Source organism: Drosophila simulans, chromosome 3R (assembly GCF_016746395.2).
Source record: "Drosophila simulans strain w501 chromosome 3R, Prin_Dsim_3.1, whole genome shotgun sequence".
NCBI lineage: Eukaryota > Metazoa > Arthropoda > Insecta > Diptera > Drosophilidae > Drosophila > Drosophila simulans.
The window spans coordinates 6804959-6827809 of NC_052523.2; the positions used below are offsets into that span (position 1 = coordinate 6804959).

Here is a 22851-nt window from a genome sequence, read left to right on the forward strand (position 1 = left end):
ATCAACCATATCCATTAGTCCGCTTAAGCTAATTGCACTCAGGCAAACTGCATAAACACAAGTGCATGTGCATAGCCCAAATGCAACTGGGAAAATATCGGAAGTAAGCTGAAGGTGATGGAGTAATGGGTAAGCTAATTAATTTGCAGGATAAGGAGGATGTCAAGTCACAATGCCAGTCCATTAACTTTATTAAATCGCACCCAGATGACATTGTTCGCACGCTTCAAAACCCGGCTGTCTGCTGAAAACCAGGACTTAGTATATGCATTTTTGATTCTCTTGTCATTTTCCAATTTGAATATTAAATGAGATTCGGAAATGTCAAGTTCTGAAGTAAATGGTTTAAACCGAGGTCAATATTAGCGGCAAGGTTGATCTAACGCGGCATTCTGGCCGTGTTATAAATAAAATATAAATGCCAAAGACCAATTAATAATTAACTAGTGATACAATGCCGTCATTCCAGGGGAGCTTCACCTATATCAGTTCAAACTGTAGCTACTTTTAACTGTGAAATGGTTGTTGCAAAAGGTCTAGCCAAAATCAGAATCGTTTAGAACAACACTCTAAAATAAACTTGATGGGAAACAAGTTTATGACCCTCCAAAGTCTGCCGTAAACTTTTCACTATTATTGCCCAATAAAAACGAAAATATGTCGAATGGAAGCGTGCAAAAACAAATGCGCTTTCCATAACGGAAATGCCTTTGTTAAAGTGTGGAAAGCGCTTACAGGTAAAAATCCGTGTGCGCAGCAAAATTTGCAATCATAAAAGCACGGATTTTCCTCCTTTTTCCTCCCCCATTTTTCTAATAGCTGTGGGTGCGGAAAACTAATGCAATTCGTTCCGTTTGGAGGGCTTAGGCGTGTCCGGGCGGAATTTGATTTCTTTTACGCAAATTTGTTGACGGGAAATGAACCGGAAATGGGAGCACATCGTTAAGGTGCAAAGGACCCTTCCCTGCATGCGCCATTTTAATGGCCCAACCCGTCACAAATAGCTTGTTAGAAGGAACGCAATCTCAGGTCCTGAATTTGATTTTTGCGTAATTTGAACTTGCGTAGCCAAGTGGAACATGATTAAGTGCGATTTCGGTGGATTAGAAATTGAGCAATCGGTTTCACGGCAATTACTTAACTAAAAAAGGATTTGTTTTAGATTGGAACTTACGTGTCAGCAAGTGACATCATTTTAATTTTCCCACAAACATTGCTATTTAAAAAACCACAAATATTGCTAAAGTGGTTTTCTTTGAGATCAGTATGTTTAAATGCATTTATCTCATATGCTTTCACGCTTTCATAAACTAAATAAATGCCAGAGGAAAAAGACAAATAAACTTTTCACATCAATTACGAATAAACTGAATATACATACACATTCTATCAAAATAAATTCAACTAAAAACTGTATGGAAAAAGGCTAAGCCAAAAACTCAACAGCATAACCAACTGTCAAAAGCAGTTTTGTGTGTCGAAAAAATTCGGCTAAAACCCGAGCTTTTTATAATACTTCTTTTTAGATCCAGCTGAACATGGCAACAGACAGGACAACGTCATTAAACTAAAATAAGCTTACACGAGAGACCGCCTGTCTGTCTGTCTGTTCCCTTTGTGGCCCAGTGCCGAAAAACCGAACCACCCTTCGACCAAAAATATATTCACAAAATGGCTAGAATGGCTGAAATGAGTGAAATGGCTAAAATGTCTGAAATATCCGAAATGGATGGGACAGTCTGTGGCTGCACTTCACGCAAACAAACAGAATGCCAGGCCAACAATTGTCATTTGGCTGGCGTTTGGAGAACCGCCAAGCCACCAACCCCAAATGAGTTCATCACACAGAAAGTTGTACAAATGTATTTGCTATCCGACAGATATATCTATATTCGTATGTATATTTGCACCCAGTCAAAGTTCGCATTACAACGACCCAACGAGCCAGAATGAAAATAATTTCGTGCAAGCAAATGGCAAGCGAATGGAATCCAACAAAGCGTATGACAAACTCTGAATTTAAAAGCGAGCAAAAATGGCAAAACGCTAACGAAATAAAAGCCCCTCTGACACTATTACGACAATGGAACGAAAGCATTTCACATGATCCTAATCGCTATTTGGATGTTTATTTGCCCGTTTATTTTTACCCCAGCACAATGAAAAACTAGCACGGCATGTTCACTGCAATTGGGGCGTATGGGTTTCTGGGTAGAACTAGCTTATATGAAATAGGGTTAACTATCTGTAAACTATAAAAATATGGCAAAAATCAACGATCAATATATTAAGAACTTTATGCCATTTGAGCAAAGGTACTGTTCCACTTAACTAGAATTTAAAAACACCAAAGAGAAGGTTTTCAATGGTTTTTAAAAATACAGGACATCCTTCACAAATTCCACATAGAAATAGATGTGCCCCCAGCAGCTCCATTCCAGATCATTTAGCACCCCCTACCAAATGATTTTCCAGTGCCATCAAAATCCTGGCGAGCAATTTTACGTGCTGGTGTCGTGCCGCAGGCAATTATCAAATGCCACAGTGAGGCACAGTAGTCAGCTGCAGCAATAAATACGGGTGTCGGTGTAACTCTATCTTAATCTGTGGATTGTAACGATATCCTACAGTTGTCAGTGGACATTGGAGCCTTGACCCAGATGTGCGAATGGCCATTCCCCATGGCCAATGTCAACGGCAATGGCTGCGAAATCGTCGACGGGAAGTCATTAAATTGATGGAATTTCCGGTTCCGTCTTTGACTTCCATTCGCTGCGCTCACTTTTGGGCTATGGTGTGGATATAACACCGGGAATTATTAATGTTTATGCACTCACGTGTTAATGACTCTGACGATTCTCAGCTTTTCGCTTGCTTTTTCGCTGAAAAGGTAATTGAATTACCCAGTTCGCACTTTGGACATAAAAGAAGAATTATTGAGGATTGACTCATGCCATCTGCGAGCTGTAAAATTGATGGTCCACTTAAATGGCATTTGATTTTATGGCCAGGATATTTGTGGATTGACTGAGTTGAAGTTCGCTTTCTGCGACACTTAATCCTTGACCCATTGAGCGGACTCATAAATAAATATATAGCGAAGACAAAAGCTCATTGCTTTACAAATTTTTTGCATACAATTCTTGGCTTCTAAATGCAAATGTCATGCCCCAAATATAGAACCAAGGTCCTGCAGCCATACCTTGTCTTGGCTGACACATTTTCGCCTTGCCTCTTGTTAATTGGAACCGAGGACCTTGCACTTCATGCCCCCATTCCATTCCGCCCGCACGTTGCACTGGAAAAATGCTAAAATAATTACCACTTGAGTTGGTCGTGGAATATGACAATTACGCGAACGCAGGACATGGTGTCCCCGTTGGCAGTCGGTCGTGCGTTTAAGCCAAGTTCTTAGACTCCTGCGTTTGTGTCTTTCCGCCCTTATTCTCACATTTAATCCGCATTTTTATCCTCACAGAGCGAGTGATGCAATTAAATGGTTTCAGTAAATTTAAGCGCTTAACTTTTCACCGCAACTTGAAGGGTTTTGTTTTAACAAACAAGCTTGGTTGGGGCCATAAGATTTTAGCAAAGGAAATGTTAGTTCAAGAGCCACCGCGAAAGTTAAATAAACCCAAAGGATGGGTTACAAATGCACATTCTTGGCTGTAAGATGCACAAGACCTTAGAAGTGAAGTCAACTCTTCAAAAGTTTTCTCACGTAAAGATTTATACTATAACCTTTACCCTCAAGGTTAAGGATTCAGTAAATTTTTAAATCATTTACATGGCTTAAAATATGGAGGTAAACTAGCTTACTTTTCCAAATAAAATTAATTCATATGTTTTTTCCTATTGAAGTCTCTTAAACTAGAAACTGTATGTGAACAGCCTAAATTTCTTAACTTCTTATGTAATTATTCCTTTTTTGCTTACAAATCCGGGTGCTACTTCCAGCTTTTCCCACTCAATCAATTTGATCAGCTGCGTACAGAGCTTCCCCCAAACTTTCGCATCGAAATGTCAAGACATTAGCGTATAGGCCACAAAATTAATGGGCCTAATCATGGCGAATGTTTGGCCAAGTTCGAGTTTACCAACGCTTCTTCTAAATTAGTCGTAATAGGCGGCACGTTACGGAAGTACAATGTAGTCGTTTGCTCTTTTATATGTTGTCTGTTTTGTATGCAAGTTGCTTTAATTGACAGATGATACGAACATTCGTTTTGATTAGCATTCTATTGGGCGAGTATTTCCGCGGAGCAGGGGTGTAAAAAAAAGATATTAATGCTTTTGGATTTTTTTTTTTGATACTTTTTGCGCCATTTTCCTGGGTGCTTTTCATGCCATATTGCCTTTTCCACAAAAGAGCCGTAGGCAACAAAAGTTACAGAAACAAATTTTTGTTATTCTTTAGCGCTTTTTGTCTTTTTTAAACTTTTTGTGCTGCCTTCACCTGCTGGAAATCACACGCCTCAATGGGCAAATTACCAACAGCGTGGGCCGAAGGATAAGGTATGAGGTCCTCCGCCCGCCTCCATTAGAGAAAAATGAAATTGCTTGACTCTTTGACATTTAATGCAAGTCGCAGCTAGCTAAGCTCTCCAATTTTCCAAGGACAGGTACAGCGTGCGACAGTTGCCGATGAGACGGATAGAATGGTTTATGGTATGGTTTAAGGTATATGGGTATCTGGGTTTCCAGGTGTTCCATCGCATCCCTCACTCAGCCATCAATCGCTCAATAAACCGTTGACTTAATTTTAAATACACGTTCACCACAACCCATTTAATCGATACGCCCGGGAAAACCGATCTATCCCATGTCTGCGATAAGGCGCTACAAATTCTCCATCTCCATCGTTTTCCACAGCTTAACGCTTCAGTGCGGCGACAGCCATAATCCCGAGCACATATGGTTTTACTCCTGCCAACCGGATGTAAATATGTAAATTCAATCCGGAGTGTTGCGCCACCAGGATGGCAGGAGAAGCCCACCCACAGGTGGTCCTCGCACATGGCGAACAATAGGAAAAACATGCGAGGCATTAGGCGAAAGCACGATACGAGCAGGGAACAGTTTATAAATTATTTAGATTAAAACGCTTCTGCCCCACATGTTTGGCAGTGACTTTGAAGTTGGTCCAAAGAGTAAGGCACTCGTGCTGAAATTAGCCACCACCAGCTCTTCTTTTTCCGGATTTTGGGACCACCAGCTGAGCCATCCACGTAATCGACAAGCTAAAATGGCGAAGAAGCAGCAACAGCAACAGTGAATTTAAGCCAAATTCAACATGTGTGTAACACACGAGGGCGTTAGCAAGAGTTTTTATGGCCATCAGAGCAGTAGTAATCAACAGTGGAAGGTAATCAGGAAGTAAGTGAATACTACAAAATTTTGTTTGATAAACTCTGTTGGTATATATCTAATTATATAAATATAAAACAAAATCAACAATAAAATAGAAATAGGATTAACTCGACTAGAAGGCTACAGTGCACAGATTTTCCGTTTATAATCAAATTTTAATTTTCTTGTGAACGTGATCCTTTTGTAAATATATACAAAACCAACCTCGCTGACAAAATTGCGTTCCAGGAATTACCTATAAGCCCTTAATGGCCGCCTCAAATATTTATATAGAGAACATTTTTAAAATGTCTAAATATAAATTGATTAAGGTTCAGCTGGGACACACGGAATTGAATTTTCCGAGATATGAAGACAAAAAGCTCTCAGGAATAAATGTCATAAAATATGAATATGTCGATTAAATGAAGTGTGGAAAATGAGCTAATATTACTGACATGTTTGTTTAGAATGTTAATTGAAGTACATGTATGTATATACTCCAATTATTTTTCAACTGCAATTCCTATTTCAATAAATTAGCTTTAAAGCCTTTTTCCCAATTGAGGCAGTGCCAGCTCCATCTATTTGTAACCTGCCATCATATTTGATTAGTTTCATCGAATTCATCGTTCTCAGCTGTTCAAATTGCGTTGCTCGTCCTTCGATTGATTCAGATGATAAATTAGCTTGTGCTGGGGATACACTCAAATGTGGATGATGAATTCATTTAGCTCGTGGGCAAATCAATCAATCAAAGGGCCAAAATGTAGCAGGCCTGTACTGTTGACATTGCCTACGATTTTGGCTTTCGAGGAGAATATATCGATTGCTCTTTCGAGCAGCGGTTTTTTGCTAATTTTTCCTACACCAATCAGATATTACTAGATGATTCTCCTAAATTGACTAAGAGTTTGGGGCTAGGATCATTAACTAGGCAATTATCAAATGCTGGTAGGCTTCTTTTTTAATTGGATACTAATTTCATGGGACATATCTGATATTAGACCAGCATATTTCTGCTAACGAGTTCTTGTGCCATTTGACTGGCACTCTGATTGAATTACATTGAGTCATGTTTTGTCTGTGGGTGTTTTTCTGTGGTCCTTTTTGCATGGTTTTGATTGGCCAACTTAATGGCTTTGTAATGATACCACATTGATTGGCCTTAGGGGACAGGGCTAAAATAATTTGTTGTCCGATCAATGACTGGAGATAGGGCAAAGGTCCGAACCCTCCCCCACCGGCATTCGGGCAATTTGTCAAAGAGGCTTATTGAGGTTACGAAACAGTGTATTGATTTGACATTACATTGAGCAAGGGGCTTAATTTGAAGTTGGTGATTAGTAAAGTTAAAAAATTACTTCAGAACCACACAACACTTTCCAACCAAAGATCGTCTCAAAACTCACTTTAAGTTAGCATTAATTGTATTCATTTTAAACCCTAATAATGTGGCATTACCAGTGCATTAGCATATTTTAAGAAGTTCCCGCAGTCCACTTATTTCCATTAGACTACCTACCATATTATGCAAATCTACCAACAGACAAAAATAATAATAAGCCGCCAAAAAACCATGAAAAGTTTTTCGGTTTCGTGCGTAAATTATAAACACAAATATCCTCTGGAACTTTGGCCTGAAATTATAGCAACTTAGCCGCAAAGTTTTCAATGGAGACGGCACATAAATCAAACATTCAGATTGGAGCAGTCTGGAGCTCAATTATGCAAATTTATGTTAAAGCCAAACCATAAAACGAATAAATATAAGCAGCCGAATAAAAAAAGGACAAATGTCGCACGTGCGTGTGTGTGTGCGTTTCTGTATAAATCAAATTAATATGAACCAGTGAAATGAAAGCGATCCGAGCACACGCACAAAAAAAAAAAACAAAACGCTGGCGAAATGAAGACCGAGTAGCATACGCGGCGTATGCGTAATGAGTGCAGACGTATGCGCAATTTTATGAATAATTGACAGCTGAACTTTAACAGCTGTCTGTCGCGCTAAAAAGAGCCACTCGCTCAGGCCAACAAATTTCCGAGCCTCAATGGCACATCCTTCTTTGGGCAGCTATCAAACGTCCGCGGCAATTTACATACACGAATAAAAACAAGGACGAAAAGGAGCGAGTAGGGCGCTGTAATGGCAAGCAGCTGCAGCTGCTCATCATCATCATTATTTTAAATAAACATTACGCTTGGCTTTATAACCATTTATCACATTTGTAGATTTATGTCCTGCCATTTGGCCATGTACACAGAAAAGGGCAAAAAATCAGTTCCCGAGTAAATTAGCCCACTCGGAACAAAGAAGAGATGTCCTTTAGGCAGTTGTATTTAAAATTATTTTAAGTAAAAGGAATCTGAACAGTTCAAAGTACTAAAATTTAAATAAAAATTGGAATATATTATTATATAAATATTAATAAATTACCTTAAGCTATTAACTAAATATTTAAAGTAAGAATAATTTAAAGAGAAAGTAAAAATAATTTCATCTGAAACAAAATGCAAGTTTCCTTATATAATAAAAACTACATTATCTGTATAATACGGATATTTGTTCCATATTCTATATAAGACCCCACTTTGTAACAACACTAAGCGTTTGGTAACTCATTTATTGGGTGAATCCCCAACGCAGAGTATTATAAATCATGGCACGTCCAACGACGTTAAGTAGCCGCTACAAAAAGCAGGAAATCATAGCAGTCGCTTAGCTAAAAAACGATTCGCGCACACCGTTTCGAGGATTTTTCAATCTCAGCTGCGTTTTCGAGTCCTTCAAACGGCGTACATATATATTGATTTTCGCTATTTTTTTCAGCAGCGTTTTCCATATATGTGCATGTATACATTTCAAGCGAGGCTGTCCGCTTTTAATGGTAATTGGTGCCTGCATAACCATTAAAGGGTTTTATGCGAATGACGTGGACGTTACATGCGAGTGTGTATTTGTGGCGACGAGGCACTAATTTTAGATACGTGCCGCAGTCTAAGCGGGTATAAATGTGGGTTAGCTGGGCTTATATTCGGATGGTCCCGAAATTCAGTTGATTGATATTTTAAAAGCTGGATTATTTACAGACCAGATCTGTGGAAAAGTTTAACAGAGTGTGAACGACGCCTTAAAATTGGTTTAAAAGATCCTGGCAAACAAAGTAGGACACTCAATTTTGCACACATTATTGTTTTTAATCCGCAGTTCAGGATAACATATAATAAAACCGTTATAATACCTTGCCAAATTTATTTTGGTTATGCCACAAATAAAGCAGAGAGGTAAATTACTTTTCAAATTATATTTGAATTTCTATAAAATATATCTAAATATATATCTATATCTAAATATATCCTCGTTAAAATATATCTAACACATTACAATAAACAACTCCTTAAGTGATCGTGTTTTTTATGTTTGGACTTGTACAAATCTCTACAGATACATTTCCTGCCATTTGCTGTGCATAAAACAATTTCCAGAGGTATTTTATTTCTGTTCGGAAAAAAGGTTTCGATTGTAACTTTATACGGCAGACAGGTATTCCTATTGCCACCTGACCATCGCCACGTGTCCGTTCCATGCTGTCAACTTTTATTGTTAGAGAAACGAATATGAATTTCTTCTGGGGCGCCTTTCCATTTTCCAAGAAAAATTGCCGGCTAACGAAGTCCGGCCGATAAGGGCCTGGCAACAACAGTTGGCCATTTTGTCTGGCCAAGATTTATGCGCGATTGCTCAAGTTTTATGAGTTACGTAGTTGCATTTTAGCCCAAAGAAAAAAGAAACAAAGGCCCGAAGGTTGTGGATTGAAATCGCTCATCTTCAGGCCCGCACCGCGCTGCTATTTCATTATGAGTTAAACAAAGTTGTAACGACTTTTCTCTCCTTTTTTTTTGTCTGCGACAGATTATGGGGCTTTTGTGCTCTGCGATTTAAGCCAGCTTTCTTACACTTATGGCCAAAAGGTTCCCTGGTATCCAAGGGGTCAAGTTGGAAGGACGTTGGGCAAATGGAGATTTACATTCGTCAGCGATTTTCTTCCGTTCGCCTTTTCCATTAGAATAAATGTTATTAGATGACTCTTCGGTTCCCGTGACATTTGTCAACAGGAAACGGATATGGCAAAGCTTGTCTAATAAATTCTTTGATGTATTTGCGCTGACGTTTCCCCTGGGAACGAGCTCAGGATGTCGTACTTTATTTATGCCACTGCCAGACGCATTTCCCGCTCCCCAATGAATCATAAACTGACTCAATGCCGTCATCAACAATTACGAATGTATCCCGCCCGAAAAAAAGGACATCCATTACGAAGGCCGCAAAAAGAGAAATGAAATGTCGCGTCGCCTACTTGGCGGCTGCCTGAAAATTTCCACTGTTGGCTTAACAAATATTTGACCCATCGAAACTTATACGTGTCTACAAGGAATGGGCAAACAAACGAAAACACAACTCAAACAATCTATGCCGTATCAAATGCCGCTTGGCTCCCGACAACACGAAAAGCCAAGAAAGTAACCAAATTTGGAGAAAATCCTGAGGCTTTGCCTTGTTATCTGACACTCGTGTTTATTTTGGGAATAGAAACACAATTTGGCCAAGAAACTTGGTTTTATAAAATTTTGTATGTTTTCATACCTTTAAAGTACGACAATATTTTTAAACAAAAAAGTAAGAATTTTATTCTCTGATAAACGGGAAGGCGTTTGATTATTAGAAGTCTCTTACAAATGAAAATGTGCTGCGGGTGTAGTTTGATTTATTGCAACAATTGTATTTTGCATTGGCATGTTATCAATATGGTTATTTTTAAAAAATAAATGTTCCACTACCGTTTTAGTTTACTAAGTGGGAAAAACGTAATCTAGTAGCAATTTAAATCCTGTCAGGAGAACATTCGTTCGTACACATTCATTTGGCTTGTCTCATTTTATCAACTGGTTAGAAAAATAAAACTTTTAGGTAAAAAATTCGAAAATTGTACATGTTGCAAGTAGTAGCAAACAGCATCAAAATAGAGGTAAGACCGATTCGCGATGCAGGCCCATCATGCGATGCCCGATTTTCGATGCCGGAATAATTGCCAGCACAAGGAGTGCCAGAGGCATGCTCCATTGGGCATAATCGATCAGCACACCCAGTGCAAGTGCTTGGGCGAGGTGAATGCCTCGTCGATTTTCCTGGAAAATGTCCTCGATCTGGCCAACACGTTGTCCCAGGTGATGATCATCTGTGGACTGCACGAGTGCAAAGCGAAGTCGACCGTGGACATCATCACGTATGCCTTCTTGCATTACGACCAGGTGTGCTATTGCATTGATACCACGCCCAAGAAGCGACTGCGAAAGGAGGATTTGTTCCACGAGCTGGGCAAGAAGTCGCTGATGAACAAGGTGGAGGCCCACTTGGCCTATGCCATCATCAAGAGGGGATTCAAGGCCTTCTACTACGAGCCGAAAGTGGACTTGACCTACGATGAGCAGGGCAGACCCTCGTACAACGATGAATGCGTCTGGGTCCATGCAGCCCGGAAGTCAGCCGAGTCCTATGCCCGCTTCGATGGCCTCTCCTGCAGCGAACAGATGGCCTACGAGGCCAAGATCAAGATAGCCTTCAAGAAGTTCTACGATCGCATGCAGACGCGCAAGAGGCAGCCGGAGGGCGACGATTGCAACTGCTGCTTCTGCGCCAAGAAGCGGGGCCATCTGGTCTATGCCAAGGAACCGACTCCCTGCTCCTCCAGCAAAAAGAAGCCCAAGCACGTGTGTCCATATTGCTGCAAGAAGAAGCAGAAGCAGCAGTACACACATCCTGCTCGCCAGCCGGCCAAGTGCCCCAAGTGCCACAAGTCGCGCAAGTTCTGCTGCTGCACCAAAATGGACTTCAACCTTCAGTGGGTCAAGAGCATATGGGAGCGACCGGACTTCAATCAGTACTACAAGAACGAGATCGCCGAGATCGAGGACCGCCTGGTCAAGGGAACCTGCTGGCTGCCGCCGGAGCCTGAGGAAAAGCTGCTCGATGAGGGCGAGGGCGAGGAGGAGGAGGAAGCCCACCAGGAGATGTCGCCGGAGGCTCTCCTCGCGCTCGGCGGCAAAACGGTGCCCACTATTCCGGATGAAGGAAACGGTTCACCACTGGCCACCAAACAGCCTTCAATCACCGAGGCTGAGGGCGAGTCCTAAGTTTGAAGGATCCGGCGAATCGGCGCTTGCTAGATTTCTAAATTTTACTTTACTCTTGAGGAAAGCAGTTCTCAAAATTTTCAGTGCCAGCAGTTCTTCAACCATTTAACATTAAAGTTGTACTCAAGCTAGTTTATGTACTTTTCTGTAAACGTTTTCTTTTATTTTCGTTCCAAATCAACATGGTATTATATGAGGATTAAGAGTCTTTTAACAGTAGATTTTCCGAAGTAAAAATGATATTAGTTTTTATAAACGGTTTAAAATCAGAAGATCATTCAATTAAATCTGGCCAAATTCAAAATTAAATTCTAATTCTTTAATTACCCAAAGTAATGGCTCGCCAATAAGGGGACGTGAGGAGCTAGCCAAATCAACTGCCTAATATTAAGACGGAAAATTGGGTTTCCTCTTAGGGGACACACACCTAGCTCGAACAAACACGGCCGCATCCATTTGGCCCACTCACACTCTTGGCCACTTGGAAAACCGAACCGGCTGAGAAGAGCTGTGAACTGTGTCGGTGTCTGTGTCTACTTTGGCCGAAAGTGGCATGCAACAGTAATGGAAAATACATTTAATCTGGCTTATGCAGCAGCTCGTCCCGACGATAACTCGGGCGCACTTCATCACAGCACTTACGGCTCAGCAAGCCACCTAGGAAAACACCTCTCTTTGAGCTGGAAAAGTGAAAATGTGGGAAAGCGTTCGGGCGGCAGCCCAGAGGCAGCCATTTCTCTCACCTGGAGAAAAGTGAAAAATGCTGAAATGTTGACCATGGTCATGACGGCTGCTGCCTTGAACTTCCCTGGATAAACTTTTCGCATTGCAAATGCATGAAAACTTTCCCTTTTGTTTATGTGCACTTCACTCAATTTTCATTCTTCAACCGTACGAAACGCACACTTTTGGCCAACAATGTCGGCGTTTGCCGGGCAGAATGTTTTCCATTTTTCATTTTGATTTGAAACCCAATGAGAATTGTGTAATCAAGTGGGTTAGAGGCATCGTTTAACCGCAGAAATTCAATAAAACCAATCGGGCAATGAACATTTACGCCTGCCGACCGCAACAAATTGCAAATAAATTTAAATACGCTTTGTGGCCTGGGCCAGGTCATAAATAATTGGCGGCTAATTATTATATTTTCAAGTTTTAGCCAAACGGACTATTGAATTATGCAGCAGACCGAAATGAAATACCAATTCAATTATCCCGCCCCCAAAAGCCGAACAAGAAAGTGTTTCACACAGGTCATAACCAGATCTTTGAGGCCATTGAGTTAAATGGTTATTTGTCTAATGAAATTCAGTTGAGATACAAACGGCAGGTCTTGAAAATTAATTATCAGACTTTGTTCAGAAATTGTAGCAATAACCATAAGACCCATTGCAATGTAATCTAAAGGCTTTCTAACTAATTACAAGTTTTTTGTCGTGAGGTGAGAGTTTGAAGTATCAGACCAAGTTTCCATTTCACCTCCCCCAAGGAACTTAATTAAAGAAAGGCGAAATTTCATTTTGAATTAGTTTGTGTCACAAGTGTAGCCAAGTTAATTTCTCACACATGCCACGAAATGTTGGGGTAAAGGGCAGATGTTATGCATACTTTGCACATGAGTGAAAATTGTGAAAACGACTGGAAAACTCGCGCAAATGTGCCGAGCTGCCGCCCACCTGCCCCTTTAAGCAAATCAATTTGGGAAAACTGTGGTTGCCTGCCGGCTGGGCAAAGAGCACATATACAAAATATTGAAATCGCAGGCAACACCTGCCTGCCCCTGGTGTTGCCATTTCCCAGTCAACAGATACAGCTATATGGCTCGAATTGCATTCGCCATCTAAATTGGATATGCAAAACTGAGATGTGGCCTAAGACTTCTGGGCCAGAGTCGAAGAAATGCGCAAGTCACAAGTGGATTTTCACTGGGAAAGCTCTTCAGTCGTCTGCATCTGTGGTTATCTTTTCGTCCCTTCATCTGCGGCCAACGCATTTCCATTTGTGGCAATGTAAGTGTGCTTCCCCGCTGGAAATTGGATTTATGTATTGTGCATTTGCCATTTCGAATAATATCTTGGCCTGGCATTGGCCATAAATGTGTAAGTATGCTAAGCAGCTGCCAACTCAGCAGCAGGCTGCGGATTTACAAAATATATTTTGCCATTTATCAGAAAGGGTTGTGGTGCACTTTAACTTGGGCAATAGTGTGTGAATAGTATTGCCTATTATTTAAGGGCTCTCAAGTTCAAGAATATATCTCAACTTTGCCTTTTTGTGTGTGCAGGAAAATCAATAGGGCAATTGCTGCTCAACCATTCTGGCCTCTATTTGCCCATGACGACACTTTTGTTAATGAAAAACTGGTGTTTTTCGCCCAGCTGAATGGTTCTATTTATATAGCCAACGCGGCGTATGAGTAACGCTGCTAAAATGTCCTGCTCCGAGGTCTCCTCCTTTTCTTTTATGCATATTACACGGCTAGGTTTTCTGTGCTTCGCCTTGGCTTGGCAAACTTTTAGTGCGCAGCAAATAAATAATAAATGAGGCAACAATGAATGCCGGGCAAAGGCAGCCAAACACTTTTGCCCGGACAGACTTGGCCGTAAAAATTGACAACATATAAAACAGATATTTCTTAGGCGCGCGAGTGAGCAAAACTTGGATCGTAAAATAATATGATGCTATAAAATAAAAAATGAAATTCAAAGGAAAATACACTTAGTTATGACTCGAGGCGTCTGCGTCGGGGGTAAAAAAGACTTTAAGGCGGGACAGAAACCGTAAACATTTTTATGAACAAATTCATAATCTGGGGCGGCGTGTTAAAGTGCGCATTTAACGAGTGAAAATCAATTGCAATCGATTGAGGCGAAGGACAAGGCGTAACTTAAATTCCAGTTCATTTTGTGCTGAAACTTTAGCCTTGTGCAATATACGCGACATAATTGTCGTATCAAAATGAAATGTAATTTTCGCCACAGACTTTTTAACGACCTTTCCACACTGTCACAACCAATTTCGATGATGCACATACAGGCCACAACTCGATGATGGCCATTTGTTGGCTTATATTCGGTAAACCAGATGACAGTTTACCGAGTTAATGGGCACAAAGTGTGGATTGATCGGTGTCCATGGGCAACGCGGCGTATACGTGACCCAGCTGGAGCACCCATGAAGTCACTCAATTTGCATACGCACATGTACTAAATATTCATAGATTTGCATATCAGTGGCCGAGTTTACAAACTCTAGGGCCGCGATATAAATCTTGGCAATCAAGCATAATTAAACTGTCAGCATAATTTAATTTATCGCATACAATGCATCCATATCATCTTCCGATTTCGTACCTTTCGCCACCGAATTTATGGCTTTTGTAAATTACAGGAGAATCGCCCTGTCTTGGTCAATGCTTTCAAACGTATTTTGTTCCCATATTGTTTCTCTTCTTTCAGAATTTATTATTTATGCCAGTAGCAACAAACTAGCAATGGCAATAACAATAAATATTTTCCACTTCCAGCTGGAGTTCGCTTTGCTTTTATGCCGCAAAGGTACTACAAATTTGTTCGACACGTACACTTTAGTATCGAAATAATAGGTGTTACAACATTATTGATTTTTGTGCTTGATACTTTTAAAATTATGTACATATTATTCTCGATGGATATGTAAAGTACAAAAGTAGAGTACACTTGTACACTAGTTATTTCTGCTTTAAGTTTGTATATATAGAATTTGTATACAAATTTTTGTATAGCCGTTGTCCCATATGTATGGACCAAGTTATAAAAGAGAAGCTATAAGCTGTTTTTTAACTTCGAGTCTTTTGATAAAGTCAATGAAGTAAGAGGTCAACTTGGGAGGATAAAATAATAGGAATCTTTACATGGTCTTTACATGGTTTTCTTTTTGAAATATTTAACTTTATTTTCAACCGAAAACAGTTTGCAGCACAAAAAAAGTGAGACATTTTTTTATTTTAAAAAGTTTTTACTGTCGGATTATTAATAGTTCTAATAGTTTTGCGTGTTCACCTAGGATAAGCAAAAGAGTTGCAAATAGAACAGATTATCTTTGCGCACGCGAACAATAATAGTATAACTTTATATTGCCTTTACATAACAAGAGATCAGACAAACCCCTTCTTTAATTCGTATTGAACTCGTGACGATCGCACATTTATACTATATTTTGAGGTTAAATTAATCAGCTGCTTATTGCTTTTACTTCCCATTTCGTTACAATTTAAATCCGCAGCAAAAACCCCATTAAAACCTAATCCCCAGCTCGGGTTTCATATCTGCCGGCTAAGCCTTCTTCTAATCCCCTAGAGAGCACGCAAAATGCTCGACCAAGAGAATTAATTAGGAAACATGGTCCAAAAGTCGGGGCCAAAAGTTGCTAATAAAATTATTCAAAGACTTTCAGGTTCAAGAGCATGGCTGCCGTTTTGGCCTAAATGCTTTTTGGAGAGCAAGTTAATGCCAACTGGAGTCTAGTTGGCTGCAACTTTTGAATGCCAAACGTAGTTGGCCATAATGCGCGGCGTAATCACGTTTCAGCTTTTGCCTGAGCGCTCTGTTGATTTTGGACTTGCTATTTTGCGGCTTTGCTTTTATGGAATTTCCATTTTGCGCCAGCTGCAGTTCGAGCCATCACGTAAGTGGAAATGGCCAAGTCCACGGACTGTTTTGTAAGCCAATATGTCCGTCAGTTGGCTCAGTGCTCGGTGCTCAGTTCTCAGAACTCGGTATTCAGTGCTTTCACACTGGTTGCAGTTGCCTTGCCACGAAAACGTATTTTTGTGAAACAGGATATTTGCATGTGGGGCACGCTTCGGCGAATGCCAGCCAGTATGGTACGTTTTGTTTGCCATTTGTTGCCGTTTAAGTCACCACAAACTCGTACATCGGGCAGCTGGGATAAGGCAAAAGTGAACTCCCCAGCCAACTGCCACGATTTTTGGCCGGTTTGTTCCTTCGAACAAACACATTAGCCAAGAACAAATCAAATATTGCATAATTTATGCCACGAGACTGACTGTACTGAGTGCGCTCGTAAAACTAATTGAATTATTCGCTTAATATTTATGATACTCTAGGCTACGCTACTAAATGAATATTTAAACGGAGGAAATGTTAACTTACTATGCAAAGACGTCTTACTGAAGTCAAATGAAGTGGAGCTAGAAAGCTGAATTTAATGGCTTTGTTTGGAAATTGCCAATCAATACAATTGCTTTAATTTATTTAAATGAAAATGTGTCAAAATGTGTACAGCATTAAAAAATTTATTTAACCGCTTTAAATTTGTTCTTGCAAAGGAATTTACATTCATAATTGTTTCTCTTTGGCCACTTAAAAGTAGGACTTTCAGTAAGCTCAAATTTTGATATACATAACATTAAATAAATAAAATTATCATTCGAATTTTGATTATTTTTTAATTATTATTACTAAAGGCAGTGCGCGTGCCAAAGTGCATTTACCAACAATTCCATTTGATCCAATTAACATTGTGTTACTCAGCCGAATGTCGGCACTGAAAGCGAAAAACCATGCACCAATCAGAAGTAATGAATGCTTTCGTGATGAAAAGGAAACGGAAGTGACGTAAAACCCTTTCAAGTTGTCACTGCGCGCTGGATTCCAGAGTACTTTGCTGAATCCTGTCGGTGGCACATTTATTAACTGGCCCAGAATTGTCCGACTGGGCAGCTGACCAAAAAATTACGACCAGCACACAATGCCACAACCTGCCAGGCGACCCACGCTCGTTATCGTTCGTCACCAAGCCAGAATGCCACAATGCCAGAATGCCAGATTGCCGGAGCAGAAAAGCGAGCCACAATAAATAAAGCCAAGCCCAAGCCAACCCCAAAAGCAAACCCTTGCACCCAAAACCCAAAACCCAGGAGCCAATGTTAAGTAAAGGCAGCCAGCGGGTTAGCAAGCGCCGTGGAAATGCAGCGAGTTTCTTTTCTGCGGGAAATTGCAGCATAAAATATGTTGTCACTGACAGGAAAAACTAAAATTATTACACTGCCCGGCAAAGTTGGGTTTCCCAGAGAAATTGCAAAAGGGGAAGCTGCGACAAATTGGCTAACGTTTATCTCAGCAAATGTTTTCAGCGTTTTCTGAGCTGAGATTATAAAGTTAAGTAAGTAACGAAGTAAAAGAAATAGATTAAGATTATGTATATTGGGTAAATTCAAAAAGAAGCAACTAATTAAACGGATTATCTATAAGAAAATTATAATATGCAGTTTGCATTATGTGGATAAGTTGGTTATATAAAACTGATCAGAATACAATATTATAAATTAGTTTATATATTTTCTTTTTCTTCAAAGTGAAACCTTGTTCGTGGTTACTTTGTGGCTGACAGGTTTCCTGATTCTCAAGAGTTGTAGATGTTTTTTTTTTTTCGAGACCTTTAAAAGTGTAATTACTGAAACTGACGTGCTGTGAGTAAAGGGAATCGAGGAAATTGTGTTCCCCCATCATCCCACATAAAGGTGCCAAAATGTCGAGTGCAAGGAATTTAGAAAGAGTAAACTGTTCAATTTCTGGTCAAATCGGCATAGAGCGTTTAATGGAGCGTTCGCAGAAATAAGTATAATAGAATAAATTAGCTTTGCATATTCATGAAATGGCTGCAATCAATGACCGATTGAACAACTGACTAATTGAAGTCTATTCGTGGCCCGAAACCAAAATGCCGCAAATTAAGTTGGAAATACACTTGTTCGTTAATTTATTGTCCTGGCTTGAGTTAATTACTTATTTGGTTAGAGGGCTCACAACACATCAAATGAATAATTTAATTAGGTTTGGCATTATTTCTGACATGCTTCAAATGCCGCAAATCAACGAACGCCCGCGGACCTTAATTGAACAATTTAAGCAGCATTGGAAAAAAGCAGTGAAAATTCCCGCACGAACGGATGCGCGGAAAAACCCAGCCTAGGAAAAACTTTCAGCTGCTTAAAAAAATACAAAAATCATTTACATAAACTTTAAACGGAAAGCCAAAGATTTCCATCGTTGGCCACCGTATCACGCGAATGGAAAATCCGTAGAAAAGCAGAGAAAAAAGGAAAAAATAACATAAATAAAAAGTACGTGCACATTAATTATGCAGCTCACCTGCCAGCTGCAATAGTGCAAATAAATAAAAAGCAAATTAAACTAAAATAAAAGAAAAGTGGCGAATTCCTGTGTATGGGCAATAAGTAAACTAGAGCAGTGGAAACTAAGAGGAAAGCCAGAAAAGAAAATTGGCTTAAAGCCCAAAGAACATACTGAGTGAATGCAAATTCGACCAAACAAAAACCCCAAAAAGGAAAATGGTGAGCATGGACCCCATTCGAATATTGAGTATACGCCAGGTGCTCCCCTAATGAGCTACCAATATATGGAAAATGCCGGCGCTGCGGCCGATTACTTACCGCTCCGCTTCACGATGGGATTGGCCATGTGCCCGTACAAACGACTCAAATCGATGGCCATGGTGGTCGTGGTGGTCTGCAGGAGCAGCAGACAGATGGCGAATGATGGCCACATGCTGAGGTGGTGCTGACGCGGCTGCTGATGATGATGATGGTGGTGGTGGTGGTGGTGGTGTTCCATGGCCAAGAAGGACATATACCGCTGGCTGGCGGAACTTATAAAGTGTGGAAATTAAGACCCTCGGCCTGATGATAAAAGTTTTTCACACGCGCACGCACACGTTTTCCACTTTATCCGAGTGTTTTGATGGAGTTTTGTAGTTTCTTTCCCTACTTCGCACAGAAGCAGTTTTCCGGGCAACTTTTTCCAGCCCTTTGATTGAATTATCGTTGGCACTTCAGCCACTGCAGCGGGTTTCCCGCCGCTGCCTCCGCTCGTATTTCAATATGCTAATCGCCTTCTAATGGAGTTATACGAACCAGAAATTAGCTGCAACTTCTTCCCGATTCCCTATATCGGTTCTATATAGTTTCCTTATTCTTTACTACTTGGTTTTGGGGACTACATGCAAGCTTTAACCCGTTTGGTTGTTTTTTTTCGGTTGGTTGGTTTGTTTCGATTTCGTTTGTTGTTGGTTTGTTTTTATTTTCGTTTCGTTGAAATTAAAGTTGAAAATAATTTTGCAGCAAACAAATATTTATATGTGTGTATATAGATATATGTTTTTAGTCGACTTTTTACATTTTTCTACACTGAAAAGATAAGAGAAAAATTTGAAAAGTTCATTAGGAGTTTTAAACTTATTTTTATGAAATTAAAAAGTAGTTTGCTTTCAACTTTCAAGCGCAACATTTGGATTTAAAATCATTTCCATGTTTCACATTTTATGACAACTTTTAATTACTTCTCTGATGCGTTAGCTATTTGTTTCTATGACTCTGACATTACAGTCTAAATGTTTTTAAAGCATGTATTTTGTTATTTAATTCACAAGTATATTCGAATAACATAAATCTGGTATGTCTGTGAGGATTTTTTGAAGCTCTCTAGCCCAAATAATTTTCAAGCTTAGGCTATATTACTCAATATAGCCCTTAAGAAATCGACAACAATTGTTCTTGGGATTATTATGTCTCCAGGAGGCAATTTACATGCCACAGCAACTTGACACACTGCCATCTAATCAACTTAACGAACTTTAACTTTTCCTCGCCCGAATTCCCCGGTTGTTTTATTTTCGGGAGCTGGGCAAGTAAAAGTCCGCCGCATCAGGGGATACAAAGTTGAACAACCCTTTTCGTATAATTTTTAGATGGATTTTCAGCACTCACACACTCGAGCGACTCTTAATGACTCTCTTGAGCACCCAGAACACATACGCCGCGTGTAACAAAAAAGTGAAATGGCAGTCGAAAATGGTTGCAGCAAAAAAGGGCCCAGACAGTGGCGAACCTTTAATTATAGCCAAGTTAACCCTACCGTTTTTGTTCCTTTTTCTTTGTGTAAGCGAAAGTTGAAGAAGTGAAAAAGTGGCGTAACTTTCTGGCATACTTTTTGGGGCAATCAAAAATGGACACACGACAAAATACACCGAAAGTCGGTCTTCGAGTTTTGAGAAGGGAAAATATAAGGACAGAATGGAAAAGTGTCGGTCAGGCCAAGCTTTTTAATTAGTCTTTTTCACAGCTGCAGTCAGCAGTTTTCGGAAAGGCCTTGAGCATTGAATAATTAACAAAATATTTACCCAAATTAGTAATTCCACAGAGCACAGCTTGGCTGAGTGATAAGTTTGGTGTTAAAAAGTCCGCTCATTTCAACGCAATATAAAAGTTTCTGCTAAGCCAAACTATAAAGTTTAGATTGACTTTAATTTTATGCTTTTCGAAAAAAGCCAAAAGAAATTTTCACAGTCGGAAAGTTCAACTTTTTGGCTGTTCATCAGCCGCCAGGGAATTAAGCCGTAAAATCTTCTGACAATTCCCAGGAAGACATAAACTACACTCAGCCCACCAGCTCAGGAAAAAAAAACAGAAAAACGAAGGACATAAAATTCTTTAATAGACTGAAAATGAAACTTCTGTCTTGGCTCCACCGATTTAATAAGCATCTAAAAACGCAGACTGCGACAGTTGCGCCGAAAACACGCACAAACACAATGACACTTGGCTGGTCGAATCGGCGAGCATTTGGCTCTAAAGACACGTTAGCCAAATAGTAAATATAAGCCACCAGAGACTCACAGACAAATAGAGGAGGCCAGAGGAAATCCGCAGCAAAGAGAGCAGCAGGAAAAGTAAAGTAAATTATGGCCACGGCGCCAAATGGCCAAATAATTCGGAGCAAATTGCTCGAATGAGAAGCTATGGAGGTAAAGGTAAAAAGAGCATCAGGTTAAGTGTGAAAAGGCATTTGTTAAAAAGTATTGTAAATTTTCATTGGAATGAAGAATTATTTATAAAACTTAAAGAATAGAATTTCAAGACTTAAAGTTGTTATACCACTAGGTATGAGTTTCTTTATTTACTTTGGACAATAAAACAAAGTTAATGAAAATATTCAAGTTGATATTTTTGATGTAACTGCTTTAGTAGAGCCTTTTTCCGTCAATTTGTATACCAATAAAGATTTCTGCATTGGCAAAAATGTATATTTTTTCTCAATTTTCTCAAAAATAACAGCCGAAAATAAACTTATCTTTGCACTTCAATTCCAGAAACATGAATAAAAACCAGACAAGCCAGAAAAACTTAACAGAACACTAAATCTTAACTTTTTCCCGGCCACCTTGGCCAAAAGCGAAACAGCAAAAAAAGAGCCACCAAATCACAAACAAACATTAATTTGCATAATTTACTGTGGACACCCAAACAGAAATGTGCCAGAATTTCGCAGCCAGTATTTTTAAACCATTTCCATTTCTTTGCATTCACTTTCGCCTTTGTGCGGGCTTGGGGTTCTTAATGCATAATTTAACAGCAGCCAGAAAAGCCAGAGGCTAGGGACTATAGGGGCGGTCTCGGCCCGGCAACAAGAGCCCAAGGAAGTTGGGAACAATCAACAACTGCGTGTTGTTATTCAAGGCACACGCACACCACCGACATTCGCACACACACACTCTCGCACACCCTAACCACCAGACGCCACACGGCGTATACGCAACGTGAATCATGGAAGCGGGACAAGACTAACGAGGCCTAGGCTTGAAAAAAAAAAACAAAACAACGTACAAAAAATCCGAGAAAATTGGGGGAGTGCTGGCTGGTGGGTAAGGTACAGCGTAAAGGTAATGAAGAGCAACAGAGCGGAGCCGTAAAGAAGCAATTTTCCGCACACACAGATTTTCCTTTTCAACTCAAATTTCGTGGGGATTTGGCTTTGTGAGCCTGGGTTTCTTTAACAGTTTTTCCACACAATTTTAAACGGTTTCATGTCACAAGTCATGTAATAGCACACGCGTCATTTTGGAAATCATTTTGACGTTTATATTGAATTTCGTTTCTTGTAACAGTATATTTCTCTTGAATTTTCTCAAGGGCTGGATTATCTTAAATGCATAAAGGTGTTACAGTACGTTTGAGTACGAGCCAACAACTCGAACAACTATTTACAACTCCGCTTGAGTGTAAGTTTCAAACTCGACTGAAGCGTTGAGCGGTTTGCGCTCGTCTTTTAAGCACTTTTCCCGCCACTCAACTTGAGCCTCGTCGCCGCCCACGCACGAGTCCTCGTCGAGTGAATTTCCCGGACGAGTGGAAAGCCACTTGCCTCTCTCCTGCGCCACCCTTCTGCGGTTCGCTTTTCCCCGCGGCATTCGCTCTTTGCCGTGCTCTCAATGTCACTCGCAGGGCTC

General features: G+C 40.1%; 2 protein-coding genes across 2 annotated transcripts in view; one reads left to right on the plus strand and one right to left on the minus strand.

Annotated features, from left to right (window-relative positions):
* The window catches only part of LOC6727449 (IDLSRF-like peptide), a 38480-nt gene extending 15804 nt beyond the window's left edge, over window positions 1-22676 (minus strand). The window contains exons 1-2 of the mRNA XM_016175579.2: window positions 22573-22676; window positions 19001-19753 (exon numbers count right to left, since the gene is read on the minus strand). Coding sequence (XP_016034049.1) covers window positions 19001-19196 — 196 coding nt within the window. The 5' untranslated portion in view covers window positions 19197-19753; window positions 22573-22676. The remainder of the gene's footprint in view (window positions 1-19000; window positions 19754-22572) is intronic.
* LOC6727450 lies at window positions 10243-11696 on the plus strand. Its single transcript, XM_002102794.2, has one exon. It carries the CDS (start codon window positions 10396-10398, stop codon window positions 11542-11544), a length of 1149 nt encoding a protein of 382 aa, XP_002102830.1. The 5' UTR covers window positions 10243-10395; the 3' UTR covers window positions 11545-11696.
* Window positions 22677-22851: the final 175 nt, after the last annotated feature.